We start from the raw sequence: 15,702 nt of genomic DNA, 5'->3' as shown, positions 1-15,702 counted from the left end.
GATATTACTATATCTCATGTTGACAGTACGGGGAGGAGAGGGGGTGGAAATTGAGGAGAGATCATTCATCAGCTTACTTTAAGGAGGGAGATGTAAGTCCTTAGACACGTGTCCCCACACTGCTCTGACTGGTAACCGCAGCTTGAACTATTCTAGGGGCCCACTCAGTCTCTGAATCACCCTCAGTACCTCAGACCCCTGCAGTGTCCGGGGAATGCAAGAACACTGAATTTCATTTCCCTCCGTCTCCACTGTGCATGCTCAACCCAACAAGCCCCCTTTCCAATGCTTGTGTCAGCTGGCAGTCCTCTGTAACCAATGTCTGTTACTGAATTCATTGCATGTTCCACTCTCCCAACAAAGGGACTATAATTACAGGCAAAATACCTGCCTGCTCTGCTTTAAAAGCAGATGATTTTGCAGGAGCATGCTGCCCCTTATCCTGCCCCATACAAGGGTGAGCCTCAGTCTGCAATGGGCCATCCCAAAGGAAAACTCCAATATACAGTCCTTGGTGAGGAAGACCTTCTTTCCTTTACAGGGGAAAAGAATCAACTGACACCCAATTCTCAGGGACAGCTCTACTGCAAAAATACAACCTAGGTCTGAGATTGGATTGTGACTCAAGAGACTTGGGCTCAAATCCCTGCTCTGCCACAGATTTGCTGTGACCCCTGCACAAGTCACTTAGCCTCTCATTGCCCCATCTGTAAAATGGGGATAATGATCCTCCCTTTGTCAGTATCCTCTGTTTTGAGTGCAAGCTCTTCCAGGCAGGGACTGTGTCTTATTACAAGTCTGTGCAGCTCCTAGCGCAATGAGACACCAGTCTGAGCTAGCCCCTAGGTGTGTCTACAACACAAATAATAAACAAATAACTTTGATTCCAGATTTCAAACAGCCCCACGTTCGAGATTTTCAGACCTCAGGTTTTGGTTTTAGGTAGGATAGAGGAATCAACCACAAAAACTGGATCTGGGTTCAAATGGTGGATTCTCACAAAGATTGGCCCCAGTTGTATGATTTTGGGACACATCTCCAATTGTTAGAATTGGCATATTTTTCCTAATACATAACCTGAATTTTCCTCGTTTTCCTCTCACTGATTAATTAGTCCCCCTTCTCCCACATCTTAAGAGCTCCTATTAGGAATTTTTTTGCTAAATAGCAGACCTTTAAAATGGCTTAGCCTTGTCTTTGTAATTACTGGTTTGTCTTGCTGCACTGTATGATGGGCATGATGGACTACAGACAATTGCCGGGTGCTTTAGAGACACACGAGGCAGCCCTTTCCTAAAGGGGAGAGGCAGGTTCCACAGAAAAGCAGCAAAATGAAACCATCTAATAAGCGGTCTCAACTCTGTGATCACTCGGTGGCACAATGCCATGTCACCACGGCACATAGCAGGGGCCATGACTTGTGCTGCGGCTTGTGACATCCTCAGCTGTTCTAATTAACCAGCCAGCCCAGTTCCCTTCTCAGAAAGATCCATTCAAGCCAAGAGCAGTGCCAGCAGCATTAACAGAATTCTTTTTAGAATTGACTGAAAAACAGTGGGGAAAGAGAGGAAACTGCAAAAAATGTGCTGAATTTTTTTCCTATTTTTTTCCCCATAGAAAGTTCATCATAATTTTGAAATTCATAAAATTTCAGCCAGTTCTAATTCATATTATTGCCCCCTACTTTTCTATATATGGAATTTACATGGTCCCCATTACTGCAGTATTGGAGTGCCTCACAATTGTTAATGTATTCATCCTCACGGCACCTGAGGGTTGTAATCCTTATGGGGAACTGCAGCACAGAGACACTAAATGACTTGCCCAAGGACACACAGGATATCAGTGGCACAGCAGGGAACTGAACCCAGGTCTTTCTAGTGCTAACCTAGTATCCTGACCCATCATCCCACCCACGGCACTAAGCTAATAGTGCTGTTACACAGCCATGGTCACTACTGATTTAGGTGCAGTCTAACATGGGGCTTTAGAAGCTACCAAAGGGGCAGATGGAGCGCAAAGTGCTCCCCAGCAGCGTGACATGAGATACAATGACCCGGTAGCACAATGCCTGTCCACGCCCAGGATTCCCACACTGCTGCTGCCAAGCTAGCATCCTAGGATGAAATCTGGGGTCCGTACCTGGTTACACTGGGGGCTGAAGGCGTTGCGAGAGTCGCAGTCGCACGGCTGACAGCCTTGGCCGCTGGCGATCTTCCAGTGATTGGCAGCGCACTGATCACAATTGGCTCCCACCACGTTGGGCAGGCAGAAGCACCTCCCTGTTTCATCATCACAGGGTGCGTCCTGGCGTGTCCCCAGGATGTTGCAGGCACATTCTGAAAGGTAAGGAGGCTTGTTCAGCCAGCACCATCATTAGAACCAGGCGATGATCACTCCAAGGCCGGAGGGTTAGTCGAGCTGCTTGGGGCTCCAGATTCCTGAAGGGATGTCTGCTTTAAAGGGGTAATGAGCATGCAGGAAGTGTGCAAGAGGGGGGTTAGTTCAGGGGTCCACAGGACTGAAGCACAGGAATAAGGCCTCTGCAGGCCTTTCCCCCAACATTCAGAGACAAAAGGAGGCAGCCACTATACTACCTCCCCTGTGACAGAGCCTGGTCACATTGGTGCTACTTATCTGGTTTAATACAGTAGTGTCCAGTCAGGCAATGCACCATGACATTGAGGTTATGACTCTGAAGTCTATATGACCCTGGGGTCTCTGTTCTCCCCCTCCTCATCCCTATCTAGTGCATGATGGAGATAATTCCATCCAGTCTTTTGCTGATCTTGTTCCCCATACCAATGACTGAACCTAAGCCTACGCTGCCACCTGCTGTAGCCCAGACGCTGCCTTGCCGCAGCACTGCACTGTCTTTAGCAGTTTCTGAGGCTTTAGCAGAATCCAGTGTGAGATGCACATGACTAGCCCTGAGCGAATGTGGATCTGGAGGTGCTGGCTCTGTTCAAATGAGCACGCAAGGGTGTGAGTGCATGACACCCCCCACGCTCCGAACCACCAGCCAGCAATGCTCAGCAGAACAGGTTTTCTCATCAGGTCACAGAGGGCCCTGCTTGTTGCCAAGCTGAAAACCAGTTCTCTTCCTCAAGACTAGGACACAGCCACTGCAGGTCTGGGTTTTGAAAATGTTCACTGGTCGGGGTTTTGTTCTGGAAGCCCCACACTGAGGCTGGCCTGGAAGCAGATCCTATCCAAAGCTCTCCAGGAAGCTACATAAAAGGGCTGGGTTGGACCCATCTTTCTCTTATGCCCCTGGAACCAGGCAGCTGGGACGCACCATGAAGAAGCCTCTGCTCCAGGTTCAAGCACTGGCAGAAAGTTCAGGCCTCAGGGTGATTCTGAATTTACCCAGACAAGCATGTTTCCCCACCACCTTAAAAACCCACCTTCTCCTAAAGCCAATCTTTATGCATCTGCTTTTCCTAGATTAATTTGTTTCAAGGCCAGAAAGTCTGGCCTCCTGCATAATCTAGGCCAAAGGTTGCCCCTATATTGAGCCCCTTGTGTCTAACTAAAGCATCTTCCAGAAAGTAGCAGCAGTTTCACTCACTGTGGCATCCCAGTGGGTTGGCATTGGTGAGCTGGGTGAATCCGGGCTTGCAGAGATGGCAGCGGTCCCCTTGCACGTTCTCCTTGCAAATGCAGCGTCCGTTCAGAGGGTCACAGCTGGACCCAGGCACCGTGCCATCTGGGTCACACTCGCAAGCTGAAAAACACACACCTTACATAAACAACAGCGATAAGGAGACCACGGAGAAGTCACTGGAGTGGAAGGGGAAGGTCTCCCAAGGAGATGGTCAGCTCCCAGGGAATGCCACTTACGCAGACAGGCTTCCGGATGGGTGACATCTTGTCGCTGGTTGCGGAAAAAGTAGGCCTTGCAGTGTTCGCAGTTCCTCCCTGCTGTGTTGTGCTGACAGTCGTCGCACACACCTCCACTCACCCCACCGCTGGCTTGGTACACAGCTGGGTCAAAATGGCACGTCTCCGAGTGATCGTTACAATTGCACCCTAGAAAGCAAAAACATCCCTTTTAAACACAGATCATTCAGAAACCACCTGCAGCTGGAGTTCTTCCAGCTCAGCACTAGATGGCACTCGATCCTCATGCATCACATTCACAGTAGCTTTTAACTATATCGTAGCGTTTGGAAGTGGGCGCTGCCAGGTTGTATCTTTGAGGGAGGCTGTTGCTGAGGCTGTAAGCTCCTTGGGACAGGGACTAAGTCTAGCGGAGGGCTGTCCAGCATGTTAGGGCCCTGATCCTGATTGGGTCCTCTATGCACCACAGCAATCCTAATATAGCATAATATAAAATAAATAACAGGAGCAGATATTTCTGGGACTGGTTCTGCAAAAGCCATACGGGATGGTTTGGATCAAGGTCTATTATTATTCTAACCCCCCAAGTTGTTCAGATGAATGGATTCAGATTTTTGCCCCACTCTAATTATTGCAATGCAATTAGTGTCTTAAGAAGATTCAGAAAATTCTCAGTGTCCAAGTTAATTCTACCCACAAGAACTTGGCATGATTTCCCTAGCTGAGCGTAGATAGAATGGGGGAGAAAAAGCCATTCGTTCTGAGTCAGGTCTACTGGTGAGAACCACCCATTTTTAGATCGTGATTGGAAATAATATAAAATAAAGGGAATTAAGTTCATTGTCCAGCCACAGACCCAGAGTTACATCAGACAGATTTCAACTGGTCTGATGGGTTTTGCAACGGTAAGAGAGGGAGGCAGGAAAAGAATGGCTGGATGGTGGACACACATACTCCGGCATTCATTGGGGTTGCGGTCCTCTGCGGGTCTCCAAGGCTGGTCATTGTAGAAAGCTGCACAGCGATCGCACTGTGGGCCGGCAGTGTTGTGCTGACACACACAGTGTCCGTGAACCTGGAACAGAGACAAAACTTCACACCCTATTTGCAGCCAGTCTGTTAGCTCACTGTGACACAAACACACACACACACCCCTACCTTGCTGGCAGTAGCTACTCCTTCTGGTCCCACTGCTCATTTCCTAGTTAGACTCACCTCTCCTTCCTGTCAGTCTGTGTGGATTAGAGCAGCATGGGGACAAACTGCTTCTAGGAAATACGTGTAGATATGTCCTGATGCTGTTAACATGAATTCCCAGAGTAGAGGGATAGCTCAATGGTTTGAGCGCTGGCCTGCTAAACCCAGGGTTGTGAGTATAATCCTTGAGGGGGCCATTTAGGACTCTGGGGCAAAAATCTGGGGATTGGTCCTGCTTTGAGCAGGGGGTTGGACTAGATGATCTTCTGAGGTCCCTTCCAACCCTGATATTCTATGATTCTACACAAGGTATCTAATGGCAGGAGACTAGTGCAGAAGCCTGTATTGGTGAATGTAATTTAGGTATGAAATAGAGTCAGCTAGGAGTTTCTGGGTCTCCTGGAGCCAGGGGAAGTGAAGACTTGCAGTGGCGAAAGGTGCAGTTACACCCTCACTTCACCACTGATGTGCAGCCTGAGCCCTGGTCTGCATTATAGAGGTAGGTCGATGTAAGGCACTTACGTCAACCTCATTCTGTAAGTGTCTACGCTAAAATGTTGCTCCCGCTGATGTAACTCGCCCACTACCCCGACTTATCTCCACCTCTGTGAGAGGCAGAGCGCTTAGGTCCACACAGTATCAGTGTAGACACTGAGTTGTTTACATCAACTAGCCTTTCAGAAGCCATCTCACAATGCCAGTGAAATCGGTGCGAGTGCTCCTGGTGAGGACGCGCATCGCTGATGCAAGGAGCGTAGTGTGGACATGCAAAAGCAGTTTAATTAGTGTGATGGCTGTAAGTCAACATAATTTAGTCCACTTAATTTTGTAGCATAGACTTGCTCCGAGTAAGAATCCGTGCAATCAACAAGCACCACTTGGTAGACATTTCTTCCTTCCTCTTTGTGCATTAAAACATTACACACAATGTGCTTTGCCCTGAGCAAGCAAAAGAGCTCTGTTTTCCTTGGATCCTGTATCATTCCCCCCAGCTTCCTAGCTCAGGTAAAATGGATCAGCACTGTCCCTCAATTGGCATGGGGCCTGTGGTAAGCAATGTGCAGTGCTCCCTCCCTCCTAAGGGCTGATCGTGCTGCTGAAGCAGCACTGACAGTCCCTAGTCCCAGTGGAGGGCAGGACTGGGACAGGATCCTGGTGTTAAATCTAGAACTCAGGGATGGTACTGAGAACTGACACACCAAAGCACTTGTCTCCTGGTTTTCCTTTGTGCTCTCACCTGAATCATGGCATTGGGGTCTCTGGATGGGGCCCTGGAGGGCATACAGTGGTCTGCGTGTCCATGGCAGAAGCAGCTTCCCTCCACTTGCATTTCGGTCACAGCATAGAAGGCGCTGGGTGAGCGGTAGCCCTGCTGCGGGAGGCGAGGTAGCTGGGTGAAGTTAACTCTCAGGTTGGTGAATTCTCCCAGGTCTGTATGGGAGAAACGGACAAATGAGGAGAAAGTAGCGATGAAGTCACAGGCTGGCAGGAAAGCGCATGAGGCAGAGAGAACCAGTCATGGCACAACTGGCATTAGCTGGGCCACTTTGTTGGCAGCATCAGGACAGAGATCAAGGACCAGAGAAGACTAAAGTATTCTCCTACGCATGGGATGTACGTCTCTCTCTATGGCAGGTCTGCATCATATCTGTGGGACAATGTGGGGGAGGGAGGGGAAGTGAGACCACGGCTATGTAGGCTGTCCGTGCTCTGTGGGTTCATTGTTTAGAGGTGCCAGCATAGCACCTGCTACTAGCATTAAAATCTGCTTCGGAAACAGAGCACCTCGCAGTGCCACGTCATGCACAGCTTTGCAGAGGTTGACTCATCTCCAGGGTCCAGCATCCTCCAGCTGGTGCTGAATGCCTACAATCTTCTCCTTTGCAAATCTGAGCTGGACGATGCACAAGCAACCCTGGGAAACCCCTTTCCCCCAGGTATAAATGAGGAAATGTGCATACTACTGATGCTTTGGCTGCGAGACGTGGTGATGCCAGATGCCAGGTCAAGGGGGTTGAATTTGACCTGAGGAGAAGAACACATAAGCAACAGTTAAGATGGTTAAAGGGAAAAAGAAAAGATGGGTCTTTCTTTTCGCCTCCCAACCATCTAAACAATGAAATGCCTGCTCTGGAGCTGCCCCTTCTGGAGAGCAGCAGTTGCTGAGTACCATACTGAAGGGCAAGTTAACATTGCTGAGAAATCAGCAACAATTCCACCAAAATGCCCAGCTGACCACAAGTCAGTCGGTGTTTTCATGCTTGAAGGAGCACGAATCTTACCATGGGACGCTCCCTACGCTCACTAGCCAGTCTCACCACCCTGCAGAACATCAGCAGAAGGTCTCTTCTCACTGCATCTGGATGATGCCAGTGTCAAACTATAGACTGTGTGGGCAGAGAATGCTACTGGGAAGGAGTGGGGGCTATTGGGGAGTTGAGAAGGTAAAAATTGGGAAGCTAGGTGTTGGAACAATAGATGGTCATGCGGTTCTGAGTCTGCTCTGTGTCTGCACAATAAGAAAGCTGAACAACCACTTGGCTAGACCCCCCAGAGCATGTAAATAGGGCAACAACATTCCCATGTTTTATTAACATCTGAAGAAGATAGAGAGAGTGGAGGTGAGCATTTTGGTTCGTTAGTCACAGAGCTTCACTTTGTTCAACAGCCTGCAGTGGGCATTGTGTCCCTCCCTAGCTTCTCCTGTCCTTTTCAGATCTCCCAGCTTTCCACTTAACCCAACGGGGAAGAACAACTCCCTGCACTGCAGGAATTACTGGGTGAAATTCTATGGTGGGTGCTATTCTGGCGCTCTGACGAGCTGATCATCTTGGCCCCTTCGTTCTGACCTGTGAATCTATGAAGTGCCGGGGTAGCCAACTCTAGTCCATGGGCCATAATCAACCAGGCGTTTCCATAATCACTCCATGCTGTACTTATGTTGAATATGAAGGTGCAGCCCAGAGAATCTACACTTCCCAGTAAGTGGTGCTCCCAAAGGCTTGTTGCTTGGACCAAGACAGAGCATCACATGCTGGGAGCACTAGTCTTCATGGGAAGCTCCTCCATATTCAGGATAAGTGTGGCTGCAGTCTGCCCTATTTTATGGCCTTCTGGGTCCTGGCAGGTTGCTAAGACAATGAGTATCACAGACATTGTACCTTGCCCCCATTCAGAGGGTGCCCCTGGTGGGTCCGCAGTTCCTGACAGCGCACGTCCTGCCAGCTCTGGGGGGAGCCTACGGGGATCCATGGAAACACGGTGGCGCAGTCAGAGGCCAGGTACTGATAGATGGTCCAGGTCTCGCCAAAGTCGATGGAGCGCTCAATCAGCATCCCTGCAGGCAGAGGTGCCTGGAGGAGGGAGGATGGGGATGAGATTGCAGAAGTGCTGAGCACACACAGAGCAAGAAACCCATTTTTAATTCCTCAGACCCCTCTCCCACATGAGGTGTCCCGATTCTCCATGCATCTCCCCTTCCCTCTCCACAACAGAACTCACCCCCTCACAGCCCTACTTCCTTCTCCAAAGCCTTCCCCACTTGGGACAGCTCCCTCTCTATCCTCTGCCACTAGCCAGAGCCTCTCCTGAAGCCTGCTTCAACTCAACCCCTCTCCCTGTGCTCATGGCCTCCCTCCTGGCTGGCTGACCTAGTCAGGAATCAATAGAGATGCACAGGCTGCAGATCACTGAGTCATCTCTAGAAAACAGCCAATTATTTCTGGATGAATCAAGAAACCAATCTTATAAATACAGTGGAAGAAAGGGGGATGGGAGGCACGTGTGTGCACATCTGTGTGTTTTCACACTCCATTTCCAAACACACTTTCTAAATCAATAATAAACCGATCTCTGAAAGGAGCAGAATATATATTAGTGCCTTTGTGCCCAGGTGGAGACATTTGTTTGCTTGTTTGTCTCATCTGGAGCCTGGGGGGGCTTTGGGTTTACATTCTCCTCTGCTTGCAAGGGCTCTTGGGCCCCTCCCAGCACAGTTTATAACCCACTAACTAAAGTGCAAGCTGCTCACGTACCCTGAAGTCCAGCATGATGCTACTGAGCTGGAACTTTTTGTCGAGATCCAGCTGCAAGGAGACCTGATTCACATCTGAGAAGACACAAAAGGGCGGTTTCAGAGCTACAGACCTCAGGGAGTTTAGAAAAACAAAACCTTTATCCATCAGAGCCAGGTCATACATTTTCCTCTTTGCTTGTAACCTGCACAAACCAAAACCCTGTTTGCTGAATCCACAACCCTTCCGTTTGCATCATTATTAGCCACTGGGGCTTCTTGGAAAACCACTGACATCTTTCTGGTGAAAAGCTGGTGCTTTCTAAATGTCTCTTGTCCTGTTTGTATCAGCGATGGGTTCCTACTAGAGCCCAGAGCCAAACCACCACTTTGAGAATGTTCAGGTCCAGATCCAAATGCACAACCAGAGCTGAACTTCATGCAGACAGATCCTCAGCTGGTGTAAATCAACAAAAATCCATCATTTCAGTGGGATTCTTTATACCAAAGGTGAGTGTGAGGAGTTTCACTGTTGTGATTAGAGCTGGTCGGGATTTTCTGATTTTTTTTTTTTAAATCAGAAGATGCCAATTTGTCAGAACAGAAATTTTTTGTAGAAATGCATCAGTTTGGATTAACATTTTGTTGGGAAGATTTCTCAGGTGCAGGATGGAATTTCAGAGGAGTGGAGAGCCACAGAGACACACCAGAACAGACAATAGCCCAGTGCAGGGAGCAGGGACTTGAAGCTGGTTTTCCAACCCACTTTCCTTCCAGTTGTATAGAGAGCTATAAATATGGTCCTAGCAGACCATGTGCCAGGATTTATCCCTGAAATCTTTTAAGGTATCTGTAATGGAGACTTGTAATTATGCTAATAAGCTGCCTGTAATTTATAAAGCAAGCAATGCTAGCTATATCTTCCCCAGGATATCAGTGATCACACTCATAAGGTGTCCATGAAAGGCAGCTGCAGCTTCTGGGATGGATCTTAGCAGCTTAGAAGAGAATCCAGTACCTACCATTCTGGGACTGCCACCAGTGCATATGTCCTTTGGAGGAAAGTACATTCTCCACTCGATGACTGTTGTGAGTATGAGGCACTCGGGAGTCGCATCGGCAACATTTCATCCTCCACTGAAAGGAAAAAGGTGGCAACCATCAGATCCTGACTACGGGCAAGGCCCTGAAGACTCTGTAGCAAGTGGAAATGAAATTCTGTTGCAAAATCTCTGAATTTTGCAGCACTCTGGGCTATTTCTATAACCTCACTGGCAGGAGGACATGAGATAAACCCATATGTTCTATTACATCGGGACTAAGAGAACATAAGTGAATAAGCACCATTTCTTTGCTTAGATTGCTGGTCATCACCAAACCACTAAGGGAAAACACAGGGTTTTCCAGCATTGCACTATAAGACTATTGCATTGAAACTCAAACAAACCACCCAAGATTGAAAACTGGTGCATAAGATTCAGATAAATGGCCATACTCAAAAAGGCAGCTCTCCGCACACTTAATAAACAACCTGTGAGATTTGGGCCAAAGTTTTCAAAAGCAGCTGCTAATTTGGGGTGTGTTTGTTGTTGTTCGGAGTCCATCTTGGGCCTGATTTTCGGAGCAACTGTGCAGCATGTTACTACAATGGCTTCTGTAAAGGCTGGCAGTTGTCAGCTGTCTTCAAAAGGTGTCGGAGGTTTGCTCTGGCAATGCATCCAAGAATTCAGCCCAGAAATGAGACTGTAAATCCCATGAGGTCAAGAGGAAGGAAGGGACTCAATTTTTCCAGTTATTTACTTGTGTGGTGGTTGGGAGTGGAGACCCCCAATCAGGGACCAGGGCCCCATAGTTCTGGCCACTATACAGACAGACACGCACACACAAACCGACAGAGACACACACTACAATCCCTGCCCCAAAGAGTTTATAACTTGAGTAACCCAAGTTACACTTAGCTAAGCCTGCCAGCTTTTTTATGGAATTTGTACCTGGAGAGACTGTTGGTTAAAGCTCACCTAGCTTTCCCCTGACCTTGGGGGCCGTTCCCCCTGCACTGAGCCTAAAGGCTGCTCTGACTTACACAAAATGCCACCAATCATCAGCATGGCACTGGGCTGTCCCAGCCACTCCTTTTCTCCAGCCGCACCTGCAACCTGGTGGGAGAGTAGCATAGGAATCCCTACAGCCACTCTGTGTCACCAGAGAATCACCACTTAGACAGAGGCAGTCTTCCCTGGAGTGGTTCAGCTGGATTTAGGGCCCAACTACCCAAGCAATGCAGCTGCACCACACCAGGAAATGAAGCCCAGTATGTCTCTGTTTAGCAATGAGCTCCTCAGTGCAGAGAAAAGATTGCAAAGCTGGTCTGTGATCTTCCACAGTGATAGGCACCTTTGGGTCTTGCCCATAGCTGACAGCCGCACTGGATGGTCTGAGGGACATGCAATGTGTCAAGCAGAATTCTCAGTAAGGAACTCAGGGTGACACAGAGCAAGTGTAATAGGCACCTATATAAGACAAGGCCCCAAATATCAAGACTGTCCCTATAAAATTGGGACATCTGGTCACTCTAAAGCAACTAATCATACTCCTGCTCTCTGCTTCCCATGTTACATGAACCACCAACCTGCCTGGGTGATGGAGGGGATGTTGCAGAATGGATCGCTGAAATGAAGCATGCGGCAGGTGAGCAGATGTAGCAGATCTATTTGGTTCTGCAAGCTCTGGAGTGATTGTTGCCAACCCTCCAGGATTGTCCTGGAGTCTCCAGAAATTAAAGATTACTCTCTAATTAAAGATTATGTCATGTGATGAAATCCCCAGGAATACATCCAACCAAAACTAGCAACTCTCTCTGGAGACTTGGCTCATACAAACTCCAGAATCCTATTCTGCATGGTGCCGTGTTGCCTACACAGCACCACTGGGCCCCCTTGTAACTGGCATGATTTGCATTTGTTTTGACAGATTTGAAGCATGTGGAGAAGGGGGGGTGCGGTGTGTTTATTCTGACATTTTATACCCAGGAGACGGTACATTTAAGACTCAGTGCCTCTGGGTTCTGGTGTGTGGCAAATGCAAACACAAATCTTAGCCTGAGTGTCTGCCTAGAGGGTGTTTAGATGGTATCATGATGTTGGTGATGAATATATATCACTCAAGCTTGTCAGAAAACTATGTATTTTTTGGTAACTGAAAACCATTTTGGGGGTTTGAAAAAATCCCAAATATTTTAGCCAAAACCTTTTTTTTTTAGTGCAAAAAAAATTGTTCGCAACAAAACCTCATTTTTTGACAACAAAACTTGTTGTTGAAGAAATTCCACCAGCTCTAGACACAAGTTTTCAGAGTCAATGAGCCTTTTATTAGGCTGTTTATTAGGGTGAACAGAAAGGCCTTTATCTAAAATGCTACATCTTAGCCCAGCCTCTTCTGCTCCCTCTCCCTGTCAGCCGAGCAGAGTGAAAACAGCTTAGTGGGTGAAAGGTTACTGGGTGGAAAGTCAAGCAGACCAAAGTTCATCCCTTGAGAGTGTAATTCAAGAAGCAAAGTGACACAGCAGTCAGGCAATGTGGGGTATGTACGAAGGATCCATTACAGGCTAGTTTCTAGAGATGAAGAGAAACAGGGACTTAAGGGGCACCACAAATATGCAGGGTAAGAGCGATCGGGCAAAGCTAACACCGTTACTTTTGGACAACCTTTTGGGTGAAGCACCCTTAGGCTTGGCTGTATGTATATGGAAATCCATGTAGTAGAATTTGATGGAGGGGAGCGACAGGGCCAAGAAATAGGATAACAAGGTTTGACAGAACAGCAGCAGGGCTGATGGGGGAAATTGGTTTGCACAGGAGAAAATACTTTACAGAGGAGAATAGATGGAATAAATGGACACAAATCTGACATCAGGAATCATAACATTCAAAAACCAGTGGGAGAACACTTCAACCTCTCTAACCACTCAGTGACAGACTTGAAGGTGGCAATTCTGCTACAAAAAAACTTCAAAAACAGACTCCAAAGAGAGACTGCTGAACTCGAATTAATATGCAAATTAGATACAATTAACTCAGGCTTAAACAGAGACTGGGAATGGTTGGGTCATTACACTAATTGAATCTATTTCCCTATGTTAAGTTCTCCTCACACCTTCTATGGGTGAGGTTAATTAACACTTCAAAAGTTTTTTTTCTCCTGCTGATGATAGCTCATCTCAATTGATTAGACTCTTCCTGTTGGTATGCATACTTCCACCTTTTCATGTTCTCTGTATTTATAAATATCTCTTGTCTGTGTATTCCATTCTGTGCATCCGAAGAAGTGAGCTGTAGCTCACGAAGGCTCATGCTGAAATAAATTTGTTAGTCTCTAAGGCGCCACAAGTACTCCTGTTCTTTTTGCAGACACAGACTAACACGGCTGCTACTCTGAAACCTTTACAGAGGAGGCAATACAGTTTTAGGTGGATATTCCAGCTGAGATGAATGTTAACTTGGTTGACATAATGGGGCTCAGATACTGTGGTAATACGCATGGTATAAATGCCTTGATTAACGAAGGTATGAGGACTGGTGTAGAAAGGACATCATGGACAGGCCTGGCAGTGGGGAGGGGACAATGGCTGGCAAGTATTACAGCTGATAGGGAGCAGGCAAAATGAGACTCTTCCATTAGAGAGCTCTCAGCCATGCTTGTTGCAGGTCCATTGCTTCACACTGACTCAATAAACATTCTAGGCTTCAGAGTGACACAGAGACCGATTGACAATCCTGGAATCTTTGCATATAGATCCTTGCATGGTAGGTCAATGCTATTATCTCCATTTTACCGGTGGGGAATGAGGCCCAGAGAGACTAAGTGATGGGGTCTGTGGCAGAACAAGTTCCAGGCTAGTGTCATAACTACTGGATCTTCCTTCTTCTCCTCCCTATCCCATAGAGGAATGTGACTTATCCCTCAGTTTTGGGCATAAACAAAGCCAAAAACTCAAAGGAAAATCCTTACCCAAATCTGTCATTCATTGCCTGAGTTTATCAGGAAACACATGAAGTTCTGTCTGGTCTATGTGGATTAGATGCTCTTTGGAGCAGGGACTGTACTACTCTGTTTTTGTACAGGACAGTCTTGGTTGGTCCTCAGGCACTACCCTAATCAACATGATTAATAAGAATAAAGCAACCTTAAAATGCATAATCATGAGAGTTCCCTGTTAGTAAGAGTTATGCTCACCCAGTCAGGGAACAGAGTAATACCATGTGTCCAATAAAAGAATTCAGATTTCAGATTCTGATTACTTGTAATGTACTTTTCATCAAGACGCTACAGACCCGGGATTATCTGCAAAAATTAGTGAACAATTTCCAATCAAGATTTAACGAGAGAAAATTTCTGATGTGACCACAAAGAGTCTGAGGGCAAAGGAAGGGTAAATTCATCAGATAAATTATTCATTAGGTATTATGCACTCAGCTTTGTTAAGACCGTGTCTCATAGACTTCGGCACAAGTAGCTCCTAGCAGCTAAAACACAATGCCAGGTTCTGGCAATCAAGCTTTATTTGTTTTTTAAAACACAGCTCCATATAAAGCCATAGTAAAACTGTCTGGGTCAGACTGAAACCATTGAAGCTCAGCTTAGGAATCACTGAGAAGCTGTTTCCTAAGCAAAGCTTCTGTTTCAATTTACTGGCAAAGGCTCCCCCCTTCCCTTGGTGCTTCAGTGACCCAAAGCTCTTTAAATCACACCTGTTTTTGCTCAACATAGCTCTGTTACTGTGTGAAAGGTCTGCCAGCTGCAATCCCAGCAGAGGCTGGCATTGGCCAAAAGCAATGTCAAGCCACTTTGGCTGAGTGCCCCATGCCTCCCAGCCAAACTGAACACGTCCGCACTTGGAGACTGAAATAATCGTTACATGAAGCAGCAGCCTGGAGTGTTGAAATCTCACTCGCATTTATTTTTAAAAAAAAACCTACTTTTTTGGAAAGCTAAAATTAACTTTGGAAGCGAAACCACATTTCGCTGGCTCGGAACAAATTGGGTAACTTTTGCATTGCACAAGAGAATTTTGCCATTAGAGAGACTTGGGCTGAAAGCAGAAACTATGTGTCTCAAAGTTCCCCAGGACAGAGAGAATTACCAGATATCACAATAGAACTGGTTTATCTGGAAAAATCCTTCTTTTTCTGTCTACTTCTCTTTCACTGCACTGTCATGGCTTTCAATATAGATTCATTTAGGGTGCATTTCCACACTATGTAGTCTAGTGGATAGGAAATTGGACTGGAAGAAGGAGATAATGATTCTGTTCCAAGCTCTGCCAGTGACCTGTCGTGTGATCTTGGACAAGTCACTTCACCTTCCTAACTTTCTGTTCTGTCTACTCAGATCACAAGCTCTTTGTGACAGAAACTGTCTTCTGCTTTGTGCACGTACAGACTCTAAAACTGGGCGCCCCAATCTTAATTACAACCACCATGTGCTACTGTAATATAACAATTAGATTCTAGATTATATAACAGTAATAATCCTTCGCGATCCTGGGCTAAAGAGTGCTACAGAAATGCAATCCCCTTTACAAACTTTAATTAATTTAACCTCCCCAAAAAGCAATTTCAGGTAGGCGAATAATAATATCACATTTAACCAGG

General features: G+C 46.8%; 1 protein-coding gene across 1 annotated transcript in view; it reads right to left on the bottom strand.

Moving 5' to 3' along the window:
* Positions 1–15,702, bottom strand: part of LAMB3 (laminin subunit beta 3) — a 48,074-nt gene that overhangs the window by 18,414 nt on the left and 13,958 nt on the right. Inside the window, exons 4-12 of the mRNA XM_032794139.1 lie at positions 10,075–10,189; positions 9,075–9,148; positions 8,202–8,393; positions 7,002–7,065; positions 6,278–6,471; positions 4,798–4,918; positions 3,844–4,032; positions 3,572–3,727; positions 2,143–2,339 (exon numbers count right to left, since the gene is read on the bottom strand). Of these exons, the coding sequence (XP_032650030.1) occupies positions 2,143–2,339; positions 3,572–3,727; positions 3,844–4,032; positions 4,798–4,918; positions 6,278–6,471; positions 7,002–7,065; positions 8,202–8,393; positions 9,075–9,148; positions 10,075–10,189 (1,302 nt within the window). The remainder of the gene's footprint in view (positions 1–2,142; positions 2,340–3,571; positions 3,728–3,843; positions 4,033–4,797; positions 4,919–6,277; positions 6,472–7,001; positions 7,066–8,201; positions 8,394–9,074; positions 9,149–10,074; positions 10,190–15,702) is intronic.

This window comes from Chelonoidis abingdonii, chromosome 4 (genome assembly GCF_003597395.2).
Source record: "Chelonoidis abingdonii isolate Lonesome George chromosome 4, CheloAbing_2.0, whole genome shotgun sequence".
Lineage (NCBI taxonomy): Eukaryota > Metazoa > Chordata > Testudines > Testudinidae > Chelonoidis > Chelonoidis abingdonii.
This window is presented reverse-complemented; position numbering and strand designations above follow the sequence as displayed.